Source organism: Sarcophilus harrisii, chromosome 6, assembly GCF_902635505.1.
Source record: "Sarcophilus harrisii chromosome 6, mSarHar1.11, whole genome shotgun sequence".
Lineage (NCBI taxonomy): Eukaryota > Metazoa > Chordata > Mammalia > Dasyuromorphia > Dasyuridae > Sarcophilus > Sarcophilus harrisii.
Window position 1 is genome coordinate 74607198 of NC_045431.1, and position 22803 is coordinate 74630000.

The 22803-nt window shown below is 34.0% G+C and overlaps 1 protein-coding gene across 3 annotated transcripts in view; it reads right to left on the reverse strand.

The window, feature by feature from the left end:
• Positions 1–22803, reverse strand: part of IQCM (IQ motif containing M) — a 494659-nt gene that overhangs the window by 447892 nt on the left and 23964 nt on the right. For all 3 annotated transcript variants that reach the window (XM_031941659.1, XM_031941660.1, XM_031941661.1), the window contains 2 exons: positions 18217–18308; positions 13130–13223 (listed from right to left, as the gene is read on the reverse strand). In XM_031941659.1, the coding sequence (XP_031797519.1) occupies positions 13130–13189 (60 nt within the window). In that variant the 5' untranslated portion in view covers positions 13190–13223; positions 18217–18308. The remainder of the gene's footprint in view (positions 1–13129; positions 13224–18216; positions 18309–22803) is intronic.

Genomic DNA, 22803 nt, shown 5'->3' on the forward strand with positions numbered 1-22803 from the left:
AACTGAGAAGGTGAACTATGGGGTCTGGCTTTGGTGGCAGAGGATCTGGATTCAAATTCCATCTCTGACACTAACTATTTAATGCTCAAAATCCTTATCAATAAAAATGAGGGAGTTCCATTTGATAATCTCTGAAGTCTGTTTCAATTTTAGGTCTATGATCTTATGACCTGTCCAAGGTCACAGAAATAGCAATAATTATGATGGCAGGAACCAAACCCATTCTTCAGGCTTCAAATTCATTGATCCTTCCATTGTACTAACTCAGTTATTCCAAAGGGTCAAATACCTAAAAAATTTTAATGTATTATCTCTGGCAAGTCTTGCCTCTAACAAATATTAATTTTTTGACCCAAATAAATCACTTAACCTTCTTCTGCTTTTGGCAGCTCTGTAAGGCTATAATTGAGGAGAATGTGCCAATTTCAATTGATAGAAATTTCTTTTTTTTTCTGCTGAGGCAATTGAGGTTAAGTGACTTGCCCAGGGTCACACAACTAGGAAGTGTTAAGTGTCTGAAGCCAAATTTGAACTCAGGTCCTCCTGACTTCAGGGCTGATGCTCTATCCACTATACCACCTAGCTGCCCCTAGAAGTTTCTTTCTCTAGGAATTCCCTCTAATGAAATCATAGTTCAATTCTGTAAATGGGGAGGTTTAAGAATCAATTGATATTCTGCAATCTGTATTTCAGAGGAATAAACATTCCATCTCAATTCTGGAAACATTTAGGAATATTATGATCTTCGAAGTAGAATTAAGACTTGATTCTTTCCCAGAGTTCTTAAAGGATACATACATTTATGGAGACACAGACCATGAAAAGAACAGGGATGGCAAGAGGTAATCCACAGAAGTAGCTATGGGGACACAGTATTAATAGCCCTGCACAAGAGTAGCTGAGCTAGAAAGAATCAACAATACTGGGACAATAATCAAAAGGAGAAACTGAAAAGACAGCAGAAAGGCAACAGAGAAGAAAACAACCTCTCTTCTCCTCAGGGAATGGTTCCCTTTTAGAAGCTTAGCTCCAACGGAAGTCCTCAATCTCTTCAAATGAAATCTTCCACCTCTGGGCTGGACCCCGCTAGACTAGGGGACTGATGAAATGATGCTAAGTGAGGAAGGATCACTTGAAGAAAATGTATTTAAATTAAGTTGGAATTAAAAAGGCAACTGAAATACTAAAAATGGCTAGAGTTGTTAATAGGTTTGCACAACCTATAGAAAATAATATAGCAGCACAGTGGAACCATACACTTAAGTTAGGCATTTTCTCAGGGAAAGAATCATGCCCTCTGGAGGAAGAAACTTGCAATGTTTAGGTTAGAAATATATTTGAAACTTTACTGCTATGGAAAGTGGCCGCGGTGGAGAAAACATATAGACTATTTATAGTGAAAGGAGCAGTAAAACCTACAGAAGTAGGTGCCATTAGAATGAAGAGAAGTGTATTGAGATTATACAATATCTCCAAGGAAAGAAGGAATATGGGTTATACTAAATAGTTCATCAGTTTGAATGTGTTAAAAATTCAACTAATAACTAGGTTTCAGAACATCAATCCAAGTATAAACTAAAGAATTTTTAATAGTCATTTCAAATTACATAGATTCAAGAGGAGGAAATTCAGAATATTCTGATAATAGATAAAACAACAGATCTGCTCCTTCCAGTTGACATAATGAGAGAACAAAATAACAGGTACAGCCTCTTTAAAGAAAGATTGCTACCAGCTCAGTCTTCTGTAATATTCTCTTTTCTAAAATATGTTCTCTGGGAGCAGGTTTCTTGGGAGGCTTCTCAGAGCAGCCTTAGTTTCAGTTCTGTAATCACCCCAAATGCAGCCAGGAGTTAAAGTCAAAATCTTCTATTGTTTCCATCAAAAATTTACCTCTTTCACTTGGGGCTTGGCTAGTTTTCTGGAGACCTTCTGGATCTTGCCTCTAGTCCTTTGCCTCTGCCAGCTTCTGTCTCTAGCTCCCTCCAAATGTCTCTGAATCCAAAGGTTTGTACTTCAACCTCCAGCCAGAACAAAGGTGGAAAATGGAGTGAATCTGTCTCCGCCTCTGAGTGTGGGCTTGTGCTCTAGTGGGCTTGTCCTTCCTGACTTCTGAATGTCCCGGACTGAATCCTGGTTGAGGCTCCTAGCTTATATATGCTCTCTTAAAGGTGTGAATCTTGTAGAACTTTAATAAGTACTAAGTACATCTAGAGAACTGTTAAATACCCTGCTAAATTAGATAACTGACTTAGCACCTTGTAAGAATCCTAACAGTCTTCTATAACATTTATGACATGGGTAGATTGAGACCTATCAGAGAGAGAAGGGGGGAGACACAGACAGAGACAGAGAGACAGAGAGGGACGAGAGAGAGAGAGAGAGAGAGAGAGAGAGAGAGAGAGCGCGCGCCAGAGTGGCCATATAAAAGTTGAGTTACAAAAACTCTAGTTTAAAAAATTAAAATGAAGGTAATAATGAAGGTCATATTGGATGCTGAATTCAGTAAAAAATAATCTTGCCCTCAACTAAGCCTGCCTTAGTTGACACAAGAAGATTATCAAGATACCATCAGAAGAGAATTACTATTAGTTATAACTATGAGTCATCTGGTCATAATTCTACTACATGCAATAAAAAGAATTGTATTGTCACTTGCTTTGGAAGAAATTGGTGCCTGTTAAACAAGAGTCAAAAATTGAAATAAAATGAGGTCTGAATATGTTCCTAAGAATTGAAACTCCATTTCAAAATTTTACAGAAACCAAAACTTTGTTGTTCATGTAGTATTTAAGAGATTTCAGAATCAGTTGTAGATTCTTAACTAGAAGATATCTTAATTGAAGAAAAAATTGAAAATTATGTGCACAGAACCCCCATATATATCTAGAAATCCATGTCAAATCTCAGAAGAAGTTACTGTATTGAAACAGAAAACAAAAGCTAATGAAAATCAGTATTTTCCAAAAACAATAAAGAGAACTAATAAGAAAATTATTACTGCATGGGAAAAAATGTATCTAGAATTGAGAGAGGCTTCAGTTCTGATGATGATGATTAGTACTGGCAGTGATAGCCAACATTTATACAGTGTTTTAAGGTTTGCAAAAAGTTTTACAAATATGATCTCATTTGATCCTCACAACAACCCTGTGAGGTACGTGCTGCCGTTATCCATGTTTTGTGGATAAGGGAACTGAAGCAAACAGAGGTTGTGTCTTGTCCTAGGGAGCACAGCTAGCTAGGAAGTGTCTGAAGTAAGATTTGACCTCAGGTAGCACATGCTTCTAATCCCTCTATTTGATATGTTTCTGTATAATTAACTTGTGACACTATATTTTTTGCCATCTATTGAGATTTGCTTATACACAATTTTATGTGAGATTTATATATTTGGTTGTCTCTTTGCTAAAATGTTATGTCTGTGTATTATTTCCATAAAAGTGAATGTTGCTTTGCCTATATAACAATTACCTTTATTAAAATGAGACAATTGAATTTTAGATAGATCTGGTGTAAAATTGTTAATTATGTAAAACATATTACTTTTTGTTAATCACAAAAGGAATTCATACCTCTTTCATCTTGAAATTTTAAATTGGAGAGGATTGTAAATTTTCACTGGGGGAGAGGGTATAATGCACTATTTCTTAAAGATACTGCCCCAATTCATATGAACTGTGCTGAAAGGAATAAAGAAGTATTTTTACATAAAGAAAAAGTTATCAATTGTCAAAGAATGCAGAATAGTGCTGCTGCTACAGACAGACATTTTGATGCCTAAAAGGAATAGGATGATAATTTTGTTTTCATTGTTTTTAATGGCTAAAATTGGAGTTTTAGTGGAGAATTTGAGATGTTGAGAATAGAAAATGAACTATGATATAAATTAAAGACAAATCATCTTGAAAACAATATGGAAGGATGGCTTTACTCGAATATGAAAAAATAAATAATGAGAGAGGAATAACTTATTAGGTAAAAATATGAATATGAAAAACTTGTTTCAATGAAACAAGGTAAAATGTTGAGTTTATGGTAATCCAGCTAGATACTTTATAATTAACAAGGGAAAATTTTGTTTTAAAAAATAGAAATTATAAACATCTGAAGATCAGCAAAAAGAATATAGATTTCTAGACTATAGCTTTCATAGGGAAAATTTGAAGAGTAGTGACCTTTCAACTAAAAGTTGAGTAACTAAGAGACAGGAAGATTTTATTTTAGACATTAAATAAAATGGAACCTGAAAGAGAAAACTAACATAGGAACCTGAAGACAAGAATTGAAGACACATCAGGAGGTTGAAAAGATGTTCTGTTTGAACTGTGGCAGCTGGAAGCAGTCAGCTGACAGAAGACTTCAGCTGAGAAAGTCCAAAGTGATGGGGGAGAGAATTAGTTTCATTGGCTAACGGTTTAGATGACAGCTAATTTCCTTCCAGTGACATCTAGTTAGAGGAAAAAGCTTTTATTGTGTCTTGCTCTCTGCTGCTACTTCTGGTTTGAGAAGGAAAAGCAAAGGGGAACAACACAAGCTTTGCAATTCTGTACCCTGGTGAATTGGTTGGATGTGTTTGCCTTCCTTAAAAAGACAAGCTTTGAGTTGTGTTGCTGTGAGCATGTTCTGGTTGGGAAAGCATTAATTAAACACTTACTATGTTCCAGGAACTATATTCCAGCCACAGAGCCACAGAGGAGAGATTATGGGAAAAGAAGATAAAAGAGATGGAATACAATCAATATGGAGATCAGCTTTGGAGCAGAATTTTAGTGAGAAAAAAATTCCATCTATATATGTATTTAATTTTACTATTGTTAGTACCCCCATAAAAACAGTAGTAGCATGCTAATGTTATATTAAAAAGATTAAAATTTGAATGAGTGGTGCTTAGTTTTCCAATTATTACAATTGCAGAATACTGTTTCTAAAAAAACATAGTAGACTAAAGGAAAATATACATCAATTGAGAAGGTTAGATAGAGCATCTAAAAATAAGATTTTTTTAAAATTGAGAGTTGGGTATGAAAACAATATTTTTTTTAAATTGAGAGTTGGGTATGTTCATTCAAGAGATGATCAAGAAGAGGCTAGATAATGGTCGACAAATTTGTAAAAAGGATGGTAGGAATTCAGTATACTCATTAATCAGTGCAATTGAATAAAAAGAAATAATGAGGCTAAGAAGGCAATAAGAAAAATTTAAGTAAAATGTTAAGAAAAATCTTATGTGGTGACTAAAAAAAGTATATCTGACAGTTTAAACAGTTATGTGGGAACAGCTCATCATCAGTAGAGCAAATGATAGACAGCCTTCTACCATCATCAGTAAATTTGAAATTAATGGAAAGAACAAAACCCAAATGCTGAGAACATTCTTTCCCAAGCCATCACCATCATGAACTATTTTCTGAGACAAAACACAAGATGTATTTGTCAGAAGGGTCAGAAGAAAATTAACACTAAGACCAAGTCTTCAATAAATGTGGCCTGTCTACATCACAGTGCTTTCTAGACTTCATACTTATTAGCTATGTTAATGTATTTTGCAACAGACTTGGAAGGGGTCTGAATTGAGCCCCATGGAGGAGAGCTACCTCACTAATTAAAAGGACACTTATAGCTCTGTCCTCCACATCCTCTACTTTCACACGAACTGAACACCAAGCATGAAGATCACCTTCTTAGCAACAATTATGCATGATAACCAAAACAAGCCACTAGTGAATATATTTCTTAAGTCAGATCAAAAAGGCAAATGATGCCAGTGGAAAGAATTACTTATAATAGCCTTATTATTTAACAAATTTAGTTCTACATGAGATATTACAGAGATAAAAATAAATAAGTTTACTTAAGTGGTCAAAAGAAAATTCACTGATGATCCAGAAATAAAATGGCCTCTGCATTTGGGGAATCTTTGAAAGAACTTTTTATAAATCTCTCATGAGCAAATGCCAAAAGGTGACTCAATTCACCCTTCTTAATTATTCTTACTAAGGTCAGACAGAGATGTCACACTCTTTGCTGTGTATTAACTTTCAGATACTAGCAGCAGCAGCTAAAGAAGCAATTCTGAATTTTAGGAATTAAATTGCTTTAAGCAAAATTTTAATGCCTTGCAGCAAGGTGCTATGGTGAAAATGGAAAGCTAGTCAACTGGTATCTAGTCATGAGACTGTAGGCAAGTCCCCCGAGTTACCCTGAGTTTCATCATTTTCTCATAGGTAATATGGAAATTTAAAAATGTCCCTACTTTTACCTAAGAGAATTTTTGTAATGAAAATATTTTGTAAACTGTAAAAAAATATATACCGAAAAGCTATTTTTGTTAACTAAAGAGAGGAGGATCAGTTTGATCTCCGGCTAATGTATTTCCAATCAAAAAGTGAGATTGAAATCGAGTTATATTTGCTTTTCTCAACAAAAAGTCAAATGTTTAATAACCATCTCTCTAGGGAGAAAAGGAAAAGTTTAACAACTATCTCTCTGGAGGAAAAGTCAAATGAAAAAGCCAGATTTATAGATGACACACTTTTTAAATCTAATCTGTATTATTAACATTTTCTCCAACACTAGTTTAAGAATAGATCAATGGCATCAAGCTCAAATAGATATAAGAGCCACTATGTCATACAGAAGGATCCCTGTGGGTTGCATATGGCATATTGACTTAGAAAACTACATATTAATATATTCTAGATTTTGTTATGTTTTTGCTTATTTTGCTCATTATGTTTTACAGTTGAATGTGGTATGGATGCATTGCAGTGTGTTGTGGTATTGTTCTGCTTTGAGATAGATGAGTCTCTTTGTCCAAGAGTGACATATTCAGTCACATTCCCTCCAACCCTCATTAGAATAATTCCATTTTTCATAATATTCATTCTCTCATTAATTGTTAGCCAATCAGAGTTTCTTTCCACCAATCAGAATAAAAGGGGTTTTCCCTCTTTGAAGTTATTTAAAGACTCAGAGGCCACCATGATTCATCTTTGGTTATAAGAAAAATTATTGAACAAAGATTGTTGATTATTTTTAACCATAACTAAGAAACTGATTATTAACTACCCAGAAACTCTATCTGTTGGGCTTTTCATTCATCTCAGCAGGATAGTAGTTGTCCTAGATTATGAGCATGTGAAAGACTTGTAGGTTATAGATATAACAATGATGTCTGCAATGAGATTACCTTGATATGCTCTTAAATTCAGGGTTCAATTTAGCAAAACTGGTTGTGAAACAGAAGCCCAAAATGGTTAGCGAAAAAGCAAGTGAACCATGATACTTGTGAGCACAGGATAAAGATCATAGGAGTGAACTACCTTTTACTTTTCCACCCAGTGAGTTAGTAACAAAATATTGATAAACTTAAGCCCTTTGGGGTACTTTTGTTTAACTGGTTTCTTTAGACAAAGAATTCCTTTGCAGTATCTAAGAAATTAAATTAAATAAGATATTTAAAGACAACTTGAGCCTCTAGTCTAGTGTATGCAGATTAATCATGTTAGAGAGAGTATTAAAAGCTTCCACAAAAAGCAGAGTCAGTAAAATAACAGTCTGTTTACTGCAGTTAAGACCTGATTGAAATGCCCAAATAACCTTCCATTTGGACTGAGCACATTATCTTTCATAGTCCACAATCTGGGGATGTAACAATCCAACCACACTGGAACCTGCTACCACAATACAGTAAAACATTGATTATAGGACACACGTGGGGAATGAAGGATTCTGGTTAATTTAATTTTCTCAGTAGATGAAGGTTAACCAAGAATTTGACCCTGAGTTTGACAATGAGTTTATTCAAATCCCTCAACTGTATTTTTATCTATGTGACAGGACTCTTGAGCCAGTACTCCAAGTAAACACAGGCATTTACTTCCAGGTATAGCAAATTCTCTAAAAGGAGGAAATTTTCTGAAACAAGTCTTTTCTTAGATTCCATTCAAGGTGTTATATAAAGTAAAATAATAACTAACATTTTTGTAGCATGTGTGTTTTATTTGAGATAACTTTGTGAAATAGGTAATTTTCCTTATTTTACACATAAGGAAACTGAGGCTGAGAGCAGTGAAGTAGCTTGCCCAAGGTCACAGGGATCTTAACATTTTTGTGTCACGGGCCCCATTGACAGTCTGATGACTTTTTTAAGAATAGTAAGTTTTAATGCATAAAATTATATATATATATATATAAATGATTTCAAAATAAAATAATTATATTAAAGCACAACTATCAAAATATGTTTTGAAGTTTACAAATCCTAGCTTAAGAACCACTTGTCCTATAACCATAATCTTTCCTATCTTTCTTCATCTCAAAATTATGCTTTTTCTCTTTCCCAAATCTATTATCTCCAAACTATGCCATTAACCCACATCCCCTCCTAGTTTCTGCCTGAGCCATCATTATGTATCCAGTGGCTTTATCCAATTGGAGCTAGACACAAATATGCTCTATCTAAAAAAAAATTAATTTGACCCTTCTTTCTCACTTGATAACATTAATTTTCTCTCTTACCAACTTTATTCAGTATTATGTACAGCCATTGCTACCACTTATTTTTCCCTATATACATTTCTAAGGACTAATATTTATTGAAAACTAAAGTCATGGTGTTTTTCTCAGACAATTGTGGTAGATATTGTCTGACAATGTTTCTGGGTCAAGGAAACCTCCAAACACAGTCCCAGACAAAGAGCAAAGATGGAATCCCACCATCCTGGATCTGATGCTGAATCATGGGTCTGAGTAGACCTTTAGTGAATGTGGATGACCAAATCGTTCTGTTTTTCCAAACCCTGGTGGTCTTAGGGCAGAATAGATTCTATATTTCTCTGTGGTGGGAGTTTACTGCCTCCACCTGCTCCTTGACCTACCAAGCAACTCAGAATGGAAGACTGAGGTATTTCCAAGTAGACCAGTGTGGCAGGTAGATCAGGATGTGCTTTCATAGGTATCAAGGAGTTGCAAAGATGAGGAGGCTGCTCAGATGCCTTGAGAGAGGATGAGGCTGGAGCATCCTTTTCTCCAGCTGAATATTGGCTAGCCCACTGCCCAGCTTCCAAATCCAATGGTGCTCCACCATCATCATTCATCAAAAACAAAAACTTCCATGAGTTGTTAAAAAGTTAGAATTGAGTTTAGTTGATTTTTATAATGACAGCATTTCCAAATTAGAAAGAGCTTCAAAGTTAATAATTTCAGACAGTCCACAAATCCCCTCTACAAAATCCCAGAAAGTTACCCTGCTTTTGTAAACTTTGAAAGATTATCACCAAACAAGACCTTAAAAATCAATGAATACACCCTCTCATCAGTAGAAGATTAACCTGTCTCAAAGATACTGATTTGTCCAGGATTATAAAACTAGTAAGTGTCTAAAGTGGAATAAAAACAAAGGTCTTATTCCAAGTCTAGCCCTTTAGCCACTTTACTGTCCTGAGAAGGCTGAGGTGACCCCAAATGAGGAAATGTCTACAAACTGAGAATTTAAAGGAAAGATTGGGGAGCTGAACTCCTTATCATAACTAAATTTAACTACAAATATATTTCTAAAATACCAGAACCTTTTTAATATCTTTGTTTCAGTTATAGGATAGATTCATATGAACATTCTTTCATGTTTGGGAAAGTCTGGGAGTGAAAAATGACCTGAGTAGCTAGTAGTCAATGGGCAATTTATCCCATTAACAATGCTACTAATGGTCTTTCATGAATGAAAGGGACTTCATTTAATTCAATATATATCTATTATGCACAAAGCAGAGGCATCATAGGTTGTAGGGGTCCTCAAACTACGGCCATGAGCCAGATGAAGCAGCTGAGGACGTTTATCCTCCTCACCCAGAGCTATGAAATTTCTTTATTTAAAGGCCCACAAAACAAACTTTTTGTTTTTACTATAGTCCAGCCCTCCAAAAGTCTGAGGAACAGTGAACTGGCCCCCTATTTAAAAAGTTTGTGTATAGAGAAAGGTTTTTGGTATCAGAAAGATTCTTGTTCAAGTCCTACAATTGGCACAGCTGGCTGGGGACCCTGGATGAGATGTCGAATTTCTCATTGTCTCAGACAATTCTCTAAGATTCTATTTTAGCTTAGCATCATATCTATCACACAGTAAGTACCAAACAAATGCTTGTTGGTTAATTGACAACTTGAAAAGTAGTTGTTGATTTAACACTGGGAAGGAGTTTGCTCACCAAAAGTTCCTAACACCATGAAATCACAGATCTGAGTTTTAAAAAATATATACAAGGAACATGCTAATTGCTAAGGAATCAAAGATAAAACAAAACACAACAGTCTTTACCTTTACCCCTAAAGATCCTATGCTCCATATAATTTGAGAAATTACAGTTCTCTACAAAACAATTCATGTTCATATATATACTTCATCTCAAGCAAATTAAACTTGAGGTTTAAAAAAGATGAGGTCATTTCTGATATCTTTTTTCCCCAAAAATGTCCTACATTTGGCCAACTTAGAAAGATTACTTTTATAACATAAAGTACAGCCAATTAGAAATCACTGGAAGATCACTTAGATAATTGGTTCAGGATTATCCAAACCACTCTTCTGCTTATCCTCACCTATCTCCATGAGATGATGAACAGGGACAAGGAGAGAAGCACACATGTATCCATTTTCAAGAATTTTAATGAAATGTAAGAGGTTTCTCACTTGATAACATTAATTTTCTCTCATACAAATTTTATTGTCACTAAAGTGGGAGGTTGATATGAATCAATCAACAAGCATTTATGAAGCATTTACTTTGTATTGCCTTGCTAAGTGATGGGGAAACAAAGAAGGGGAAGGGGAGAGCAAAACCATTTTTCATGTGCTACTATTAATCTTGTTCCCCATTTCCATTTTAATATGATAAATAATTTTGAGTAGTTAACTATCTTTTAAAATAGGAATTTCTTTCACTCATTAATTGACTTTGGTTAAGTACCTACTAGTTACAAGGTTCTGACTGGGTAATGGATACACAACTGTAAAATCTTGCTCCAATATCTGCCCTCAAGAAGTCTACATTCTACTTGTGTACTTGTGTAGGCGAACTCCTTAGCTTTTTCCAAATGGCACAGTAGATAAAATGTCAATCTTAGAGATAAGTTAAGACTCTGGCTGGAGGTGGACAACACATTTAATCTCAGTGGCCCCAGGTTAAATCTATTAAATAATAGGGATGGACCAAATGACCTTTAAAATAACTTCCAGCCCTCCCATTGTGTGATTCTAATGGACTCCAATCTTCATATTCTACCAATATGAACAAATTCTTCTAAACAATTTATTTACAGAAAGAGAAAGAAATAAGATTAGTACTTATTAAAGCAACCAACTGTGGGGTTAATTTTATTTCTTTTCTCCTATTTTCTTTTTTAAATAATAGTTTTTTTATTTTTCTAAATACATGCAAAAATAGTTCTAAACATTTACTTTTGCAAAATCTTATGTTTCAAATTCAAATTTTTCTCCCTACCTATTTTCCTCCTCCCTCCCCTAGACAGCAAGAAATCCACTATAGTTAAACATATGCAATTTTTCTAAACATATTCCATTATTCATCATGCTGCACAAGAAAAATCAAATCAAAAAGGGAAAAAACATGAGAAAAAAACAAGCAAACACCAACACCACCACCAAAAAAAGGTAAAAATGCCATGTTTTGATCCACATTTAGTCTCCATAGTTTTCTCTCTGAATGCAAATGTCTCTTTTTATTACAAGTCTATTGGAATTGTCTTGAGTCACTTCATTGTTGAAAAGAAACAAGTCTATCACAGTTGATCATCACATAATCTTGTTGTACTATGTTCTCTTCGTTCACTTACTTCACTTGCCATCAGTTCATGTATTTCCATGCTTTTTATGAAATCAAACTGCTTGTCATTTCTCATACAACAATAATATTCCATTACATTCATATATCATAACTTATTCAGGCATTCCCCAGCTAATGGGCATCCAACTCAATTTCCAGTTCCTTTGTAGTACAAAAAGGGTTACTATAAACATTTTTGTCCTTTCTCCTTTTTATGATCTCTTTGGGATACATAACCCAGTAGAGTCACTGCTGAATCAAAGGGAATGCAATTTGATAGCCCTTTGGGCATAGTTCCAAATTGCTCTCCAGAATGGTTGAATCAGTTCACAATTCCACCAACAATGTATTAGTGTCCCAGTTTTCCCACATGCCCTCCAACATTTATCATTATCTTTTCCCATCAGCCCATCTGAGAGGTATAAAGTTCTATTTTCTATTAGTGCTGATGATGTAAAAAATAGAAATGTTTTTAGAATCCAAAACATCCAAAAGATGTTTTTCAGCATCACTCCCTTGTACCATTTTTTTCAGGAAGAAATATGATGCGGTATATCTCTAGTTACCATGATTTAATTTTGTATTAAAGCCAGTGAAATAACGATTTTGTTGGAGCCAAACATTTAGTAAGCATCAGAGGCAAAATCTTTGTGACCCCCAAGCCTAGCATTCTGTCCACCACACCTTACTGCCTTTATCAATCAATTAATAAGTATTAGGGCTGAGTTTCAGAGAGACAAAGACCAAAACAGGGGAGTCATCTCTTGCCCTGATCTTTTACAATGTTCCTGTAATGGATATTTCAATGGCTTCCTTCCATCTTTACTCATAATTCCTAAATCCTTTGATATTGCCTCTTTTTCAAGAAGGGAATGGGAAAGCTTTCTTTTAAATCAAGATCTAACTTAAAATTCCTCTTCAACCAGAAAATGCTGGAAGTCTTACCACAAATAAGCATATCTCCGTCTAAACAAAGAGTATCCATAATTGGGCAGTTTTATTGGTACAGCTTCTATACCAAGAGGAACATCAGACTAAAGAGGCGGGGAATGCCATTTTTTTTTAGAATTTGACAGAATAAAATTGAATCTCTACTTTTTTTTACATATGTGGTAATCAAACATTCACACTAGAATAAAACTGACAATTATTTGAAGTTCTATTTTTATATCATTTTTAAATTGTTATCTCTTTCAAGTATTCTTACTAGGAATTAGGGTCAGGGGGTTGCAAACAAGAAACATTCAATATTAAATATGGGGTAAAGAGTCCATATGGATTTATCTTACCTTTGAGGCATCTTGTAAAATTTCACCATCCCAAGAGTCCATACTGGGGAACATGATCATATAAAGAAGGATTTTGATAAGGTTTATCTGAACTCTAAAATAAAAAAATAAATAAAATAGATTATTAGCATCTTGTTCCTAGATTACTTGCAGCAAATCAATATACAACTTATATGTAGAGAGTTTTTCAGAGTAAATGCTTAATAAATACTAGTTAGCCTGATGGATTTGTTTTTTTTTTCCTTATACCTAAGCATTTTAAGACCTTATAAATCAGGGGTCCTCAAACTTTTAAAATAGGGAGCCAGTTCACTGTCCCTCAGACTATAGTAAAAACAAAAATTTTGTTTTGTGGGCCTTTAAATAAACAAACTTCATAGCCCTGGGTGAGGAGCATAATTGTCCTCAGCTGCTGCATCTGGCCGGCGGGTCATAGTTTGAGGACCCCTGCGAGGATGGACTACATAAAATCCACCCCTTATCTCTCTCCATTCTCTAACCAAAGATATATTCTTTGATTTCACATATTTACAAAGGAGCAAAGCATTGAGGAATGTGTAAAAATTAATTAAATCTATCTACAAAATGATTTTGATAACTATTATGATGAATTAAACAAAAGATCATCAATTAGATAAATAAGGTCATTGGGTTTGGAACTGTGAGAGCACCTCTCTTATTCCATCTCAGAAAAATGGTATTTTGGCTTCCCTACACAATTAGTAAAAGAGTATTATATATTAAAAAGTTGTAGAAAAGGGTAAAGATTTTTTTTAAACTACAAAAATAACCATGGGAAAATAGAAAGAACTCTGGATTTGGATTCAAATTCTTGCTCTTCTCCTTACTACCTGTGTAACATGTCTGGGAAAGTCTGAGTTTCTTCTTCCACAGAATGAGAAAGTTGACCTAAATGACCTCTGAGGTCTTTCCCAGTTCTAAACCTCAGATGCTCTTATCCATTACATCAAGAAAGTAAGATCAGGAAGTGTGCAAACTAGTGCTCGGCAGAAAAACTCCCAGTTACTCAAAATAAATTATAGAGAAAGGGACAAGAGTAATAGCATTACTCAACATTCAGATAAGAAAATTAAGGATATCCAACAAGGAAAAGCTTTTCTGATTTTTTTCCAATGGAAGCAAATATGATAATAGGGAAAAATAGGGACAAGAATCATCTCAATTCTGCATGTCAAAAATCTTGGATTTTCAGAGGTGTCTCTGGTCAAAATAAAATGAAATGAAAGCCCCACCAGATTCCCTGACTCTTAGTCTTATGGTTGATTAAGTGACTATTGATATTCTGTCAGTGTGTCTGAATTTCGCAGATAGTAAGCACAGATAGATAGATAGATAAGATAGGTATGTCTTTTGTATGAATTATTCTAATAATATTTATTATTATTAAATATAAATAATAATATTTATGTATAATATAATAATAAATATAAAAATTATTATTATTCATTATTCTAATAACTGAGATGAATGGAAAGTCCTAAGAGACAGAACTTTGGGATAGTTAATAATTTATTATTTAGATAGCTGATAATAAATTAATGATCAGTGGTTTTAATAACCAAAGACAAAACTAAGAAGATCCTAGAATACTTTGGAAAAATAGGTGTCCCTGACAGGTAAAACACTGATGAGTGAACAATTAATGAGAGAGTAGACATATTAATGAGGAGATAGGCTAAAAGTCTTCAGCTCCTTCTGTTAAGAACCTCAACTGGTCATGAGACAGTGTCACTTCCAGCAATCTAGACAAAGGAAACCAGTCTGGTTGACTCTCTTTCATTAGCTGAGTTCCCCCAGACCTGAATGGAGGTGACTAAAGGCATAGATTCAATGCTTTAAGATTGCAATGCATTTAAATTAAATGCTATAAATTACTCTAAACAAAAGTAAGGTCTTCTGGTTGGGTGAAGTCCCACCCAAGATCACAGAGTATGTAACAAATGATTTGACCAATCTCTTCTATGAGCATTGTCCTTCAGAAACTAATTGAATGACCAACAGGGATTGGCTCCTAAATGAGGAAATTAAAGGAAAACTCTTAATCTTAATTTAATAATTGGTTATCAATATAATAAAAAATACTTCTCTCATAACTTAAGCAGCACTAGAAAAAAGGCTAGAAAAACCAAATTCACTATTTTCTCCATCTGATTTCTTTATTCCATCAGTTGAACCACCATTCTATAGATCAACAATAATTAAATCTTTGATTCCTCTTACCTATCCTATTTTCATAATCAAATTTTTTGTATCCATCTCTATAGTTTTTTTTGTTTTTTTTTGTATCTGTGTATCTATATTTGTCTCTTCTTCTTCCTCTTTTCTCTCTCCCTTGCTTTCTTTCCTTCCCCTCTCTTTTCCCTCCCACCTATAAATACATTTCATAGTAATACAATATAAATACATTGCTTTTACCTTCAAAGAATTATCCTAACTCCCACATTGTTTACTTCCCTAATTGTTCTGCCTCCTATTTCTGTTTCTGAAATTTGCCTGACTATCATTTCTTATAGGACAATAATATTCCATTACTTTCATATACCATAATTTATTCAGCCATTTCCCAATAGTGGGTTATCCTTTCAATTTCCACTTCCTTGCCACTACAAAAAGGGCTGCTACAAATATTTGTGGGTCCTTGTTTGTGTGTGTGTGCATTTCATGAAGTATGCCTTCCCATATTAGGCCATCTTCACTCATCACTCTTTAAGCATTTTCACTATTTTAAAAGCAGTCTTCTCAACCCTGGAGATATCTCTATCCTATAGCCCTCCTCTGATTGATAAGTACTTAACCCACATCGTATCATAATAAATTGGGCCATGCTCATCTTATATCCTCTCAACCCAATTCCATTGTTCACTTTCTAGGTTATTTTACCTCTCCTCATTCTGGAGATGCCTTTGTTTTAAGGCCCTCCCTTCTATTTGATGTGTTCCTGGACTTGGTCACCATTTCATGAGGTGTCCACAGATCCTTCTACTCCCACAGCTACTTCTCACTCTCCAAACTTTTCTGCTTTCTTCCCAGAAACTTTACCCTGACATTAACAAAACAGAAGTCCATGATTTTCATATGAAACTCTCCTTTTTTCTTTATCACAATATTCATATTTGTTAGATTTATAAAGTTCATTTAAAAAAATCCATTCTACTATGCTAGTGGTTATTTAGTTTTTTCTTGAAAATCTCTAGTGAGGGGAAATCCATGATCTCTCAAAGCAATCAAACCTACTTTGGGATTGCTTAAAATTTTTCCTGATATCAATTCTAAGTGTTTCTTTCTGTCATTTCTAAAACTGCCCATTTGGACAAAGTACACAATATTTAAGCACTTCTTCAAATAACTGAAAGACAGTTAAGTTCTCTCTTTTTCTAAATTAAATATCCCCAAATTCTTGAAGCAATTCTCATATCACATAAACTCAAGGACCTTCATTATTTACTAAACACTCTCTAATTTCTGGGAAACTAATGAATTGTTGATGGAATTGTGAAATGATCTAACCATTTTGGTTGGAGAGCAATATGGAACTGTAGCCAAAGAGCTATCATATCCTTTGATCCTGCAGTATCTCTATAAGGGTCTATTATTCCAAAATCTTAAAAGAAGGAAAAGGACCCACAAATATTTGTAGCAGCCTTTATTGTAGTGTCAAGGAACTGGAAATTGAGTGGATAACCTTTAGCTGGGAAATGGCTGAATAAGTTATGGTATATGAATGTAATGGAATATTATTTTTCTATAAGAAATGATGAACAGGCTGATTTCAGAACATCCTGGAAAAACTTACATGAACTGATACAAGTAAAATAAGCAGAACTAACAGAATACAGTAGTGCACAGAGTAACATTAAGATTATGTGATGATCAACTGTGATGGACTTTGTTCTTTTCAGCAATGAGGTAATTCAAGGCAATTCCAATAGACATGTGAAGGAAAGAGAATTTGCACTGAGAGAGAACTATGGAGCCTGAATGTGGATCAAAGCACAGTATTTTCACCTTTTTGTTGCTATCGTTGTGTGTGTGTGTTTTTTTTCTTTTCTCATGGCTTTTCCCTTTTGATCTGATTTTTCTTGTGCAGTATGATGAATATGGAAATGTCTAAAAGAATTGCACATATTCAATCTGTATTGAATGGCTTGTTGTCTTAGAGATGGGGGAGGGAGAGAATATTTGAAACACAAAGTTTTGCAAGGGTGAACGTTTTTAGAAAGATAAAATACTATTTAAAAAACCACTCTCTAGTTTAACAAGGTTGTTCTTTTTTTTATTTTTTAACAAGGTTGTTCTTAAAATTTAAGTCCCACAGCTTAAATGCCATATTTCTGAAGTAGTATGACAAGTACAAGATATATACAATGGGATTATATCTATCATCTTCCTCCTCCTAGAGAATTAGGTATCTCATTCAGCCTAAAATAATATTAAGGCTTATAGTATTATTGTTTAGTCTTTTCAGTCATGTCTTTATTATTGTCTATTTTATTGTTTGCTTAAAATTTTAATAATTATTTTTATTATTAATTTTTTTCAGTTATGTCTGATTCTTTGTGACTTCTTATGAGGTTTTGTTGGCAAAGACATTGGAGTAGCTTGCCATTTCCGTATCCAACTCATTTTACAGATTAGGAAACTGAGGCAAGTAATTGTTAAGTGGCTTGACCAGGGGGTCATACAACTAGCAAGCATTTGATTTGAAGGTGAGTCTTTCTGAGTCCAGACTTAACATTCTGAGCACTATGGTGACACTAGGGTTCCCCTTGTTCTGGTACTAGTTATTACCTCCCTATCTACTCTGCTCTGCTGTTAGTATACAGAAGTGTGCTAAACCCAGCTCTAAAAGGTTACTGTGACCTGATTGTAAAATTTTCAGTGTAAGCATTTACATCGCAGAAGTAAGCTATTGCTACACGGATCAGTGTTTAGTTTGTTGTTCTGTCCATTATCTAGATTTAAGAAAGTATTAGTAATGCAGATTAAGTTTAAAAGTGTTCAGATTAAGTTTAAAAGTGTTTGCCTATGTTTCCTCCTCCCCAGAGCCCAGGTATTAAAACATTTACCAGTATGCTTTTGTTTTGCTCTATAAACATTTCTTGATCTCAGTAGGTTGGAGCTAGGAAAGGTGCAGGGAATGAAGCGATCATCAGAGAATCTATAATAATAACAACAACAATAACAAATTAATATGTTATGATTAAATTATGGTTTTAATTAACTGCCATTATTTAGCATTTTGAGATTTTCAAAGCACTTTATATCCATTATTTCATTTGAGCATCATAGTGCTAATCCCTTTTATCCATTCTTCCTCTGATATGAAATAACTTTTAAAGAATTTTTTGTTGCACTTCTGTTTTTTCGTTAGCTTCTGTGCTTTCTCATGTCTGACACTATTCTTCCAAGAACATACCATATTTTAGTATTGATTTTGTATTACTTGCCCTTTCTTCCATTTAAAAGAAATAACTTTTTAAAATATACATCAGTTAGGAATATTAACACAGGCCAAGTTACCTCAAACAAGGCAGAATATGATAAGCATCTATAAAAACTTCATAATATTATGGTCATGGATGTAGTAATTTAAGGCTTTACACAAAGAAGGTCAGACTTGAGTTCAGAATGTGTTGGATTTAAATAGGTAGAGAAAAAAGAGGTCTTTTCTAGGCAGAGAAAAATTGACTAAGCAAAGTATAAAATATTGGATCATATGGAGAATATTTGAGGACAATAATCAGACCATGCTGGCAAAGTATGTAAGTCTTTGCACTTTGTTCCTCTCCACTAGGTTCAACTCTCATTTTTAAGATTATAGGATTTGGATCTAGAAAAAAAACCTTGGAGATAAACTAATAAAAACTGAGAACTAAAGAACAGTGACCTGCTCATAATCACAAAGATGGTATTTAAGAAATCTAGCCTTCCCCGTGCTCTTTTCTGCTGTTCAATGTTGGATAGACAATATTATAAGATAATCCTGAAAGGATAAAGTGAGGCATGATTGTACAGAACTTTGAATGACAAACTCAGCAGCTTCAGTTTTTGTCCACTTAATGCTATACCATAGTGGAACAAAGAGGGGGGAAAAGAACAGTATGATGACCAATGCTGACAACCTTATGAACACCCTACAACCATAATCTCCATATTTTGGGAAGAAATTCAAAAAGGATTGGTTTTGTCCTGGAGAAAATGAAGATATACTGATAATTTAAGAGCAAAAAAATGACCTAATATCCAGCCTCCAAACATAAGTTATCTAAAACTATGTGAGATGTAGGTTATATATAATTTATCACATATATATACTGAACTTTAGATCTAGGCAATGTTTGTGAATTAATTACTCAGGCAAAACAAGAATCACATAGTAATTAAAGGTCAAAGTAGGCAATTCATTCATTAATTTAACATTAATCATGAGCCTAGATATTTAAAGATTAAAGTCAGCAGATTTATATAAGGACAAACACAACAGAATTTAGGGGAAAAAGGCAAGCTAATAGTGTAAAAGGATGTTAAAAACAAAAAGGACTCTGGTAATAGACACAATCTAAAGGTACCAAAGGCAAGCAAGATGTTGACATTAATCCTTCATTAACCCTTCACCTCAGCCAAAGTTCCTGCTTAGAGAAAAAGATCATCTTTAAAAGCAACTTACATGAGACAGATGTTGATGCCTGAAAAGGTGGTGTGAGAAAGAAGGATAAATGACCAAAGATCATACCTTACAAATGTTGGGGAGGAAAAAAAAAGATGTGAATGAACTAGGGTGGTGAAATGGAAAAGAAGAGCTTTATGAGAATATTACAAAGAGAAAATCAACAAGGTTCATTAAATTAGTGAAATGATGACAAATAAGAAAATAAATCAGGGTTACTGAAAGCACAGTGGTATAATTTAGAGAACAAAAAAGTCAAGAAGTTAGAAACTTGAGTGGAAGGCAGGATAAGAATGTGGCTTTAAAGGGTGGACTTTAGCTTATAGTACTACCCATTAAATATATATGTCCAACAGGCAGAGGAGTCAAATTAAAGATCGGGAGCCTGAAATCATCTCCACAAAAAAGGCAGGTCAAGCTATAAGTGTGGATAAGATTCCTAAGGAAGAAAATATAGAGCAGGAAAGTAAGAGACTGAACTTTGAGGACATCTACATTCAAAAGGTAAAAGAAAATAGTGTTAGAGAAACTAAAGCAAAGAAGGATTGGAGATAAGAAAACTAGATTTCTAAGCTAAGGGAGAAGAAAATTCTAAGTCATAAGGAGAGCTATACAATAAATACTACAATGAAATTATCTATTTGAAGATAGAAGGAAGCCCAGAGGTAACTAGGATAAACTTTCTATTTTTCAGATGATATAAAGACTTGCTCATCATCACAGAAGGTATAAATAGCAGAAACAAGAAGTGAAATTAAGAGCAGAGAGGTACTACAGTGGATACCAAGCTGGGCTTGGGATTTTTAAAAAAAATCTCCAATTCCTGAATTTGAATCCAGCCTCAGACTTAACCAACTTGGTGACTCTGGGGCAAGTTATTAGACACCTGTTTGCCTCAGTTTTCTCATCTCTAAAATGAGCTGGAGAAGGACAATGTCAAACCACTCCAGTATCTTTACCAAGAAAACTTCAAAATGGGGTCACAAAGAGTCAGACATGACTAAACAACAAAAATCTGATTCTCAAAGTTAAGACAAACGAAACTAAGAAAAGGTCACTGATGACTTTCATGTTAAAGATTTTAGTAAGACTAATGGTGGGAAACCCATACTCCAGGGAGATAATGAGAAATTAGGTGGTGAAAAAAATTTAAGTGTGTGAACCAATTTACTTGAAAAGTTTGGATTTGAAAGGAGAAGTGTGGTGACCTTTCTTTAATGTCTCCACAAGATGATCCAGAATCTTGTTCCAACCTGACATCTTGGTTGAGGTCCATCTATGGCAATCCAATTAATTAACTATTATTGTTAATGGAAATACAAGCATAGAGAAGAAAGAAAAATAGTGGCAATTCATAGAATCTAATTTCTTCCCAGAAATCTAGCATCAAAGATAGTATTATATGCAAAAGAGTCATAGAATTTAGAATTGGAAGAGGTCTTTAAAACTATCTGCCTTTACAATTTTATTCTATTTTTTAAGAAATTAAATATCCAGGTAGAAGTAATTTGTCCAAGGTCACAGAAGCATTAGATTAGGGATGGAAATCCAAGTCTTCTGACATTAATCCTAATGTCTTTCCATCAATAAAAAGATAAAGGGACCCCCATTATTCTAAATTATAGCAAAAGAACTATTTTCCCCAGAAAAAAAATATTTTACTTAGTTATTACTAAATAAGAGAGACAAAGACAGACAGAGGGAGACAGAGAGAGAGAGAGCGCGCGCTTAAAAATCAGTTTATCAAATGCAGATAACAATGTGACCAAATTTGCTTTATAGCATTATAAAGACTGTGCATTCTCTGTAAGAGTGTTTGAATACATTATTGCATACAACTTAGCTCTGCTTGTCAAAATCTGTCTAGCTATGACCTCCTTTTGTGATCCCATTTGGCATTTTCTTGGCAGAGATACTGGAGTAATTTGCTATTTCCTTCTCTAGCTCATTTTACAGATGAGGAAACTGAGGCAAACAGGGTTAAATCATTGTCCAAAGTCACACAACTGGTAAGAGTCTGAGGCTAAATTTGAATTCATGATGATGAGCCTTCTTAATTTCAGGCTTAGCAACTCCATCCATTGAATCTCAAAATCTATCTATAGATTATCAACTTATTTTTTTAAATATGATAGAGAAGTTGTAAGGGAAATCACATTTGTATACTGTAATAACCATCTTACTGGATATTCATTCTTAACAAGAAAATGAGCATACAACAAAAAGTGGTGATAAATTCTCTGGTACACATAATGCCTAGAATTCATTTTATACTTCTATTTGTTAGTTATTTTAACTCTTTTCTTCTTAAACAAGTTATAAATAAGTTCCTTATTTTCAGCACAGAAAGGACTAAATGATTAATGAGTTTACATTCATCACCTTCACAAACTTGTTATCAATAGTGCACTTGAATACGCTAGAATCTGTCAAATATATTTTCCCCTTAAGAAATTGTTCTTTGTTTTTTAAATGTTATTTTTAATTTGTAGGATAAAACAAATATTTTCATTGCTTAGCATAATAAAACGATGGCTGCACATGAAACTGCAAATCCATTATATACAACTTGTTATTCCACTTAAATATATAATGAAGTTATGATGTAATTTTCTTTTTTTCTTTTATTTTCCTTTTTTTCTTTCTTCCTCACCCCTACCCTAGAGATGACTACCATTAGAAACAAACAGGTATCTATATGTAAAACTATTCTATACATGCTTCTGTTTATCAGGAGCAGACACTTAAATTGATTCTGTAAGTAGGTGCACCTAATAGTTCCATGTTAACTCTATAGTTTATCTACTTAGCATGAAAACACAATAAGCTGATATAATAGACATATTTTTAATGCACTTAGCACACCAGCTGCCACATAGTCAGTGCTTAATAAATATTCGTTCTTTTCTCTCTCTCCCCTCTATTTTAAAGCTTCCCTGACACATAGATCACATACCTATTAAGATCTTCAACCTCTATTATCTGG